Genomic DNA, 10,000 nt, shown 5'->3' with positions numbered 1-10,000 from the left:
GATATTCTAACGAACGATACTAGCCATTCCATATCGCGTGACACTTTTTGAAAACCCGTTTAGTCTAATCATACATCAGGAAATTCTTTGGAGTATGCATATAATTATCGAAGTCGTCTTTGTCGTAGAAACGAAGTAAAGATATCGATAATATTATCGTAAGACGTGATTAGAATCGTTTATGAAACTAGTTTCTTCGATCGATCGGATCAACATTATGTATAAGGTGGGCCAAAAGTTCTTAACTGGTGATTTCTTTTTATTTATATATATAAATGTATAAGTTAACTTTCTAGATCATTTTATTTTTTCTTTTCACATCGTAGGATTTTTTTTTTCCTTTTAAATTTGCAAAGAAAGATATATAATATCAATTCGTAAGGTCTTAGAAAAAGATTGATTGTTTTTTGTAATCGTCTGATAACTTTTAAATCGCTCTGTATATCTCGCTATATGCATGTGTATATATATATATATATATATATGTATATATATGTATAAATAAATATATGTATATATATATATCTATGTACATATATCTTACATTTACATTTTCCTAAGAAGTAGAATTAGAAATATTTCCTTTTTCAACGATCAACAACTCTTCACGCTCGTTTCGAATGTCTTAGAACACCTTGAAACATGAATGATGAACATAGACTATGAGACGATGAGTCAATAAAACGTCCTCAAACCCAACCCTTACTTCCGCGTTTTCTACGTTCTTCTGCATTTGTCATTAACAAAAAAAAAAAAAAAAAAAATCGAGTTACTAATCATAAGGAAAAGAAAAACAAAGCACAAGAAAGAAGTGATTTCACAAAAAGTTACTATTTATTGGATTGCTATCAGTATTTATAAATATTTTTAATCGGTATTTTAAATGAATGGTCGGGTTTTTTTATTCTAATAAAATATTACTATATAATGTAATATATATGATTGATATTAGATTGATTAATATAGAAAAATTAGCATTTGAATGGAAATCTTTGTAAATATGTAATAATTTATTATGAATATTTTATAAACGTGGATGGTTAACATTTATAATAAACCCAGATGCAAATATAGGACTTAATTATTTATACTGATCAATTATGTCATGCATTGATATTTTATTATATATATATATATATATATATATATATATATATATATATATATATATACATCGTATATTATATTTTTTATTATTTGTTAGAATACTGATCAAAATATTTCTACACATCTATTAACCATTTATTTTACAAAATATTCAATATTAATTATTAATTAAATAATAATTCTTACATAAATATTGTATATGCATATATAATATATAGAAATGAATTTTAAGTTATTTACGCGTCGCGTCGTTCAATAAAAAAAAAAAAATAAATAAAAAAAAAATCAGATCGTTTCTATAAGTGAACGGAATAAAACGAATCTCGAAATTCATTTGAGAGATCGCGATACAACTTGTAGAGAGATTAGACGACGGTTTACTATGTAAGAGAGAAAACTACTTTATCGTACGTGTCTCTAAACTTAGCTCGTTAAGTATACGAATCTACTACTAAAAAGGATTTAGATATGTAAGAACTCGTTTAGAAATGGTTTTCTTTTTTTTCCTTTTCTTTTTTTTTTCTTTTCTTTTCTCCTTTTCCTTTCTTTTTCTTTTTCCTTTCCTTATCTTTCTTTCTTTCTTTCTTTCTTTCTTTCTTCTTTTCCAAGCACATTCCGCAGAACACAAGATCTCATTTAATTGAATTGCTTAGACATAGGTGGTGATATCGTTTAAGTCTCGATTTAAAATACGGAAATGAGAAAGCTCTCCCCTCTTTAAAAGCCCCACGATATGTTCTACACAGTCATATATGATGGTTGTGATGGTGATGGTGGTGATGGTGGTGGGGTAGTGTTGGCTCGACGAGAACGTTGCGATTTGGTCGAACCGAACGTTATCGTTCGTCGCCGTCGACTGACGGACGAACGGACGGACAGACAGACAGATAGACAGACAGACAGACAGATAGATAGATAGACAGGGACAGATAGTTCATATGTACATAGTAGGAAGGTAAAATCTAGGTAACCACAAACTACCGCATTTCAAATACCTCGAAAGGTCAAAGTATTTCAAATGCAAATTCTATTAGTCTTCGCTAAGCTATGTAATATTTTGTATATAAAGTTTATGTGGGTGCTATATATATGTGTGCGAGTGTATGAATGAACACGTAGCATTTGATAATAATTATTATTTCTATACCTAACGCATACACACGCATACACGTACATATATATATTCTCTCTTTCTCTCTCTCTCTCTCTGTCTGTCTCTCTGTCTCTATCTCTCTCTTTCTTTTGAAGAGAGGTAGGACGGAATATTAAATTCAATTTTACTGCCAGACGTATAGTTGATTTATAGTATAAAAGATCTACGAGACGTGCATTTCCTATTTCGTAAGAAGAATAACACATATTATATCCTATGGTAACTTCATTATTCGTCGAAGTTTTCGATTTCTTTTTGTTAATTTCTTTTTTTTTCTTTTTTTCAGTTTTTCCTCTACAGAGATTTATGAAGAATAAGTGCCTTATTCACGATTGTAAAAAATCGATTATACGTTCTTCTTTGAGATTTTTTTGGTTGATTTTTTTTTTGTATCCTTACATCTTAATGATTCTAAGGTGGAGGGTATTTAATCGAGATATCGATCGATATATAATATTTTAGAGTTTAATGAACGAGAAAGTAGAAACGTTGTTCTATCAATAAATTTTGTCCACATCATTTTAGAAGCAAAAAGTGTGTGTGTGTGTGTGTATTCATGTTTCTTGTTAATTCTCTGTGAAAACAAGAAAGAATAAAGTTATTGCGTAATGTAGAGAAACGCTTAGTATTAGGAAAAAAAAACAAAAATACATACATACATACATATACATATATATATATATATATATATATATATATATATATAAAATTCTTTATGTGATTGGTTTCCATTTGTAAAAAAAGCAAAAAGATTATACGGTTTTGTTAGTTCACAAATTTACGATACATCGACCGAATATAGTTGTAAATGGGTGCATGTATGTATTTATGTACGTCTATTGTGTGCATGTGTTTGGTAATGCATTCAGGTTTACGTCACAGGTCATAGTGGACATTGAAAGATGTTTGTGTTATCGATGCACCATACTTCAAGTTTATTACATAATAGTGTATTAATAAGGAAATAAGCTTGTTGTCGCCTTGACATTACCAACTCGTAAATATAATCCAGCTGTTTCTCCACGGAGATCATCGTTCCCTCGTTTTTATTTTCCTTTTCATTTTTTTAATTAAAAAAATTTTTTTTTCTGTACATTTCAATATCGAATGAAAGCCATGCCTTTTCTCTTTCTCCTCCTTTTCCTTTTTTGTTTTTCTTTTTTATTTGAAAAAACAACGTACTCGACATATTTTGCGATAACGTACTGTGTGATTGGTGAAATGAATTTTGTTTTAGAATTATTTATTCGATTATCATATATTTGTTTGGAGGCTTTGGAAATACTTAAATCAGTTACTTCAAAACGAATACAGGTGCACTAAGATGAAAGAGGAATGGGATTTCCAACAAAACCCTGACGCAAACGATCTCATTTACTTATCTTCACCTGCCACGAATCTCTTCTATTCGAGATATCATATATACACGCGCGCGCGCGTGTGTATTAGTGTATTTTATATATATATATATATATATATATATATATATATATATATAATAGAAAAAGATATATATATATATATATTTACATACATTGATAATGATTACTTTATAAAATTAAATAAAAATATATAATTTCAATATATCAAAAGAAAAATATGTATATATATAAAATATAAATATAATAGAGGATGAATCAAAAGTTTCTAGTTGGATTATAATATATATATATATTTTTTTCCTAATAATTTTTTTTACTATTCTTCTTAAATTTTACAATATCTTTCTTCCTTCTCTCTCTCTCTCTTTTCATATTATATATTTATTTAATTGTTAAAACCTACACAGGAGTTTATATTTTGCATTTGTTATTTTCAGAGGTAAAGATTCATTGCTCACTATATTGCAGTTTATTTCGGTTTTGTAGGCACAAAACGATTGTTTCGTAGGTCAAAGGGATCGGTTTTGAGTAGCTAAATAGAAGCGGTGGTAGTACGCGATAGGGGATGTCGTTGGCAAGGTATTGTCTGTCAGGAACAGACCTGATGACGTTTATATAATCACTTGGTTAAATTATTGTACTGTTATCTTTATGCTTATATAATCCAATCGAAATTTACATAGTATCGTTGGAAGATATATAAAAATCTCTGTTACTTTCTTTGTCTGTTTTCTAACTTTTCTGTGATTATTATTTAAGATATTTTCACATTTGGAAATAAGAAAGTAGATTTAACAAAATATATATATATATATATATTTATATATATGTAATTTATATTTGTTATAAAAGAAAGAAGAAAAAGAAGAAAAAGAGAGAAAGAGGGAGGAGAGAGAGAGAGAGAGAGAGAGAGAGAGAGAGAGAGAGAATGTCATATTTATTTTTTATTTAATTTATTAAATTATAAATTATTATAATGTGTGTATGTATATATATGTATATTGTGTATGTGTGTATATTCGTGTGGTATTACATTTTCTTTTTTTTTATTTTTCTTTTTAAAACAATTACTTTAATCATGTTGTAGATACATTTGATTTAATTTTCTCTAAAATTTTTTTTTATTAATATATATTAAATATATTATTTCTTATTTTTATTTTTGATTGATATATTAAAAGTACATTTTTAAATCCATATAAAATACAGATTCCCTTCGTTAAAAGAAAAAAAAAAGAAAAAAAAATGAAGATAGAAGAACAAAACAAAACAGGAAAAAAGAAAGATCCTTCGGAATATTTCTTATACAGCTCGATGAGCAATCCGACAACAATCGGCCAATTATAAAAATGCACAATAAGGAAAGAAGCAGGAATTCAATAATCAGTCTCGCTCGTCGTTCGTCTTCGATGGACGGGGCAATTAGCGAGATAGAAACTGTGTTAAGAAAAAAAAAAAAAAAATGAATGAGGAGAAATAAAATGAAGAGGAAGATTTTTGTTCATCCTTTGTAATTAACATTTCTCGTAACTATCGATTTTTTTTTGTCGACTTTCAATATATATATATTGAATATATTTCATATATATCATATATATCATATATATATGAAAAATTGAATCGGCGAAATAAAAAAAAATATATATATGTATATGTATATTTAATATTTATCGAGATTATATTTTTCTAATGTTATATAATATATTTATTATTTTATAGATAAGAACATCATGGGACCAAATGGAGAGGAACGAGGTTTGGCTCGACGTAGATATCAAGGTATATATATATATATTATATAAATATTTATATATATATAGGTGTATATGTTATGTATGTATATAGTGTATATATATGTATATATATATATATATGTATAAATTTCTAATTTATTTATATAAGATGCATTTAAATAATACGATTAATCTTTCTTCTTTAATTGTTTGTATAACTTAATTTTGTTTCTACAAAAAGAAAAAGAAAATAATGAATTATACAACGCGTGATAGTTATTTTATCAAATTATTTGATTTATTTTAAATGTATTCGAATTTTTTTAGCATTTAATTTAGTTTCTAGAAAAAAGTCATACGATATATAATAATCTAAAGAAAAAAATAAATAAATAAATAAAGTAATATAAATATCTGATTATACAAAGTGACTTTATAAAATACCTATATGTAAACACAGCTGTAATAATTTTAAGTATAATTCATAATATAAAATTAAATCTATACACAATTTCTTATATAATAAATTAAAAAAAAAATTAATATTCTTTAAATAAAATGAATTAATATTTAAAAATACATATGTGTGTATGCGTGTACGTGTGATTTTTAAGTTAGGCATAAAATTATTATAGAAGATTAAAAACAATAGATATATACATACATATCTCTTTTATATCTATATATACATAGATATGCAGTATAGATAAGGACAAATGTAATTCGATTGGATCGTTACTTTTCTTCAGTAAGATCAGAAAGTATAAAGTTACAGTGAGTTGACCAGGTTCAGTTTACCAATCAAAAAGACATCTTGATTCTTCGGACACTGTATAATCACTATAGTAATAGTAATCAAAAACTCAAGTTTCGATCAGAGATAATCGAATGAATTTGATACTCTCTTTCTCTTTTGTTTTTATTTTATTTTTTATTCTTCTCTTTTTCGTTTTTCTTTCTTGTTAATTTATATATTTACCTTCTAAAACAATCGTTCTCCTTCTTTTTTCTTTTGCTTTTTTTTCTTTCTTCTTTTTCTTCAAAAGAAAAACTCGATCGATATTTCGATAGTTGGAAATTATTTTTGTTATTTAAACTTATCATTATTGTGTTTATAAATACTTATTGTTACAAAAACGTTTTGTTTTACATATAATTGTAAAGAGGAGTTTAGCTTATTTACGTGAAATAATATTCGTCATTTTCTTTTCTTTTTTTTATTTTTTTCGTTACGTAAAACGATTCTTTTTTTTTTTTGTTTTAAGGTCGCGAGTCCGACGCGTTAAATTAAAAATGTCATAGTCGATGGAAGACATCGATGGATATTGTGTGTGTATACTTTTTGCAAATGAGAAAAAAAATAGAAAAGTAGTAGGAGAAACAATAGTGTCGAGTTTATGAAAACATTCGAATTTATCTGATGATAGATTTTTTTTTTCATGTCATGTGTCATAACATAGAGTTAAAAATTTTTTTTATTTTACAATATTACATGATATATATACATATATATATATATACATATATATATATATATAATATACAATTTTTTAGAAATAAAAAAAGAAAAAGAAAAAGCGAAATACTGCCTAATTTAAAATAATATTCGAAATCTCATATTTGCATTATTTCTCGTGTGTGTGTATGTATGTGTAAAATTCCTTTAGAGATATAAGATAAAAAATAAATTAGAGGTAATAAAAAATACCTGAAATTTCAAAATTATCATCAGCTCGTATATCAAAGTTATCACATAATTTATATGATTATTATTATTATTATTATTAATATTACTAATATTATTATTATCATTAACAGTAATAACAGTAGTAATAGTATTCAATAGATATGATATGAGAGATAAATATTAAAGATAAAAAAAAAGAATAAAAAAATAAAGAACGTAGAAAAGACGAAAATAACAATAAAAATACGAAACGATCGTATGGAATAAGCTTGAAGATCGTTACTCGGTAGTTATGCGAGTTGCGTATACCTAAACGGATAATAGGATAAGCTTACAACACAGAGGAGAGTATGCGAATAATCAGTGCAAATTAATCGACCGTATCTACAGAGAGAGATAGAGAGAGAAAGAGAAAGAGAGAGAAAGAGGAGGAAAGAGGAGAGAGCGAGATAGAGAGAAGAGAGAGAGAAGGATTACAATCTCTAGTTACCAAAAAAAATCACGCTAATGAGAGTGGACGAGGCAGATTTAGGGAGAGGGAGATCAGCTGTGGTCACTTCAAACGTCAACGCCGCTTGCTAACGGTGTTAGGGTTATCTGTATACTGTTATGGAGGAAGCTGAGAGACGAGTATCGATGATAACAATTAATGCTGACATACGCTATATATATGTATACATGTATGTACGTATACGTGTATGTATATATCTATATATGCATATATATGTCGTATGGTTGTTCCTGCAGGTGGCTTACAGATTAATCTAATTAGTATTGATATTAATCATCTTAAATGTTAATCGTCTTGATACTACTTGAAGGGTGTTTCTTTTTATATTATTTTTCTTTCCTTCTTTTCTTTTTGAATAGTGTATTATAATATAGTATTATATAGTTAATTATTCAATATATTGTATTACAGTGAACTAGACTCTTGGTGATTCATTTTTTGAGAATTTATTAGACAAATTTTCTTCGTAGGTATTTATTTTTTGTTTCGTTTAAATTCAGATATAGATCGGAATAATATTGAAGAGATCTACTCGGTATAATATGATTATTGTATTTTTATTGCTGTGTGTTATACCGATGAAAATATAAAATATAAAATTTTGACGTATCAAAGAAATTCTTATTTTTTTTTTTTCATTATGTTTAAATTCGAAATTAATGAAATAACTTCGAAGAATGTTTAACTTGTTTTATCACTTTACGAACGTGAGATTTTGCGTTTGAGAACTGGTTGGATATCTCTCAACATAAAACTTTTCTCATAAAACATATGTATGTATCTTTCGTACGACGACCTTAAAGATTTCTTCTTTGTTTGCGAAGGTTTCTCTGAATACGTCGAATATTTGATATAGATATATATATATGTATGTATGTATGTATGTATGTATGTATGTATGTATATCGATACTTTACTCAGTATTTATATTTAAGAATATAAAACATAATATATTTTATATATTTTTATTTTATATTATATACATACCTATTATTTTATAAAAATTACTTTTCATATATCTTTATTTATTTATATTTATATTTATATTTACAATTATTCGATATAAGATTCTTTAGATATATCTATTCTTGATACACACACAAACAAGTGTTTTATTCTTTTTATTATCAATCTACAAAAAAAAAAAAGGAAACGATTATATCAACAGTAGCAATAACAGTAGCAATAGCAATAGTAATAGCAATAGTAATAGCAGTAACAAACAAGGAAACACTTATAGAAATCTCTCTTTTATTATATTATGTCGAATTGTTAACGACGTGTATATCAATCGCATACACATGCGAGATTGCAAGTGGGAATCAAAGAAGTGCATTTCAGGGACTTCCTCTTGTCGTTCTCGTTCCACTCTCCGCGTTAAAGCTCAAACGTTAAAGCCGACGCGACTCTTCGTAAAGAGATAGATACTTATTCTACACGCATATTAAAAAGCAACAGATCGTATCTAAGATGTATGATGTTTCCATTAAACGGAGAAAAAGAAAAAGGAAGATGAAAAGAAAATCATATAATTAAAATAATAAATAAATAAAAAATGACAATATATAATATTAACGATGAATGGTTCTCTCGACGTTTATAACGAAGATAATAATAAAGTTTGACCTTGGTCAGAAAGGAAGGTCGTGCTCCTCCCCCGATGACGATACTGGCGAAGGGGTGGTAAAAGGGGTGGTAAAAGGGGTGGTAAAGTAGCGGTACAGGGCGGTTTAGTCACTCCCACCTGCGCAGGACCACGTGGTCTGAACAGTTGCTTCTATATTTTCTCTCTCTCTCTCTATCCCTCTCTCTATTTCTCTCTTCCTCTTTCTCTCGATTGCTACTATTATACTCTAGTTCTACTACTATGTATATCGCGTAGTTATAGTCACATATACAAACATACAACATGTACACGTATATCCAGAGAGAAGAGAGAGAGATAGAGAGAGAGAGAGAGAGAGAGAGAGAGAGAGAGAGAGAGAGAGAGAGAGAGAGAGAGAGTGAGAGAGAAAGAGAAAGAGAGAGAGAGGTGTATCGGTAGCAGTTGGTACTCGCTTTACCACCACTCGTGTGGAGGCGCTTCCACCACCACCACCAGTAGTGGAGGAGGAAGGTGTTTCTCACAGTGCCTAACGGGCGCCTCTCCAAGACGCGAGTGCTCGCGTAAGTTTGTTCGGCCGGCAGGTACCCCACAGATATATGTGCATAATATCCCCAGTGTTAAAAATACCAATATCAATACCGTTATTAACAATAATCGATATAGAAACACATTTATCTTTTAATCAACGGTATTACATTGTTCTTCGACGTTCGTCTATTATATTTTTTTATATATTTTTTATATACATACACATACACCTACACAAACGTATACATACATACATACATACATACAAATACATACATATATCCAGATACATG

At 27.8% G+C, this 10,000-nt stretch overlaps 1 protein-coding gene across 5 annotated transcripts in view; it reads left to right on the top strand.

Annotated features, from left to right (window-relative positions):
• Positions 1–10,000, top strand: part of LOC127065459 (aryl hydrocarbon receptor nuclear translocator-like protein 1) — a 49,678-nt gene that overhangs the window by 9,474 nt on the left and 30,204 nt on the right. For 4 of the 5 annotated variants that reach the window (XM_050997824.1, XM_050997822.1, XM_050997821.1 and 1 more), the window contains exon 2: positions 5,362–5,421. In XM_050997824.1, coding sequence (XP_050853781.1) covers positions 5,373–5,421 — 49 coding nt within the window. In that variant the 5' untranslated portion in view covers positions 5,362–5,372. Of the gene's footprint in view, positions 1–5,361; positions 5,422–8,728 lie in introns of those variants that run through there. The other variant, XM_050997825.1, reaches the window with a different exon arrangement.

Source organism: Vespula vulgaris, chromosome 8 (assembly GCF_905475345.1).
Source record: "Vespula vulgaris chromosome 8, iyVesVulg1.1, whole genome shotgun sequence".
Lineage (NCBI taxonomy): Eukaryota > Metazoa > Arthropoda > Insecta > Hymenoptera > Vespidae > Vespula > Vespula vulgaris.
The sequence above is the reverse complement of the archived record's forward strand: the minus strand, read 5'-3'. Positions and strand labels throughout refer to the sequence as shown.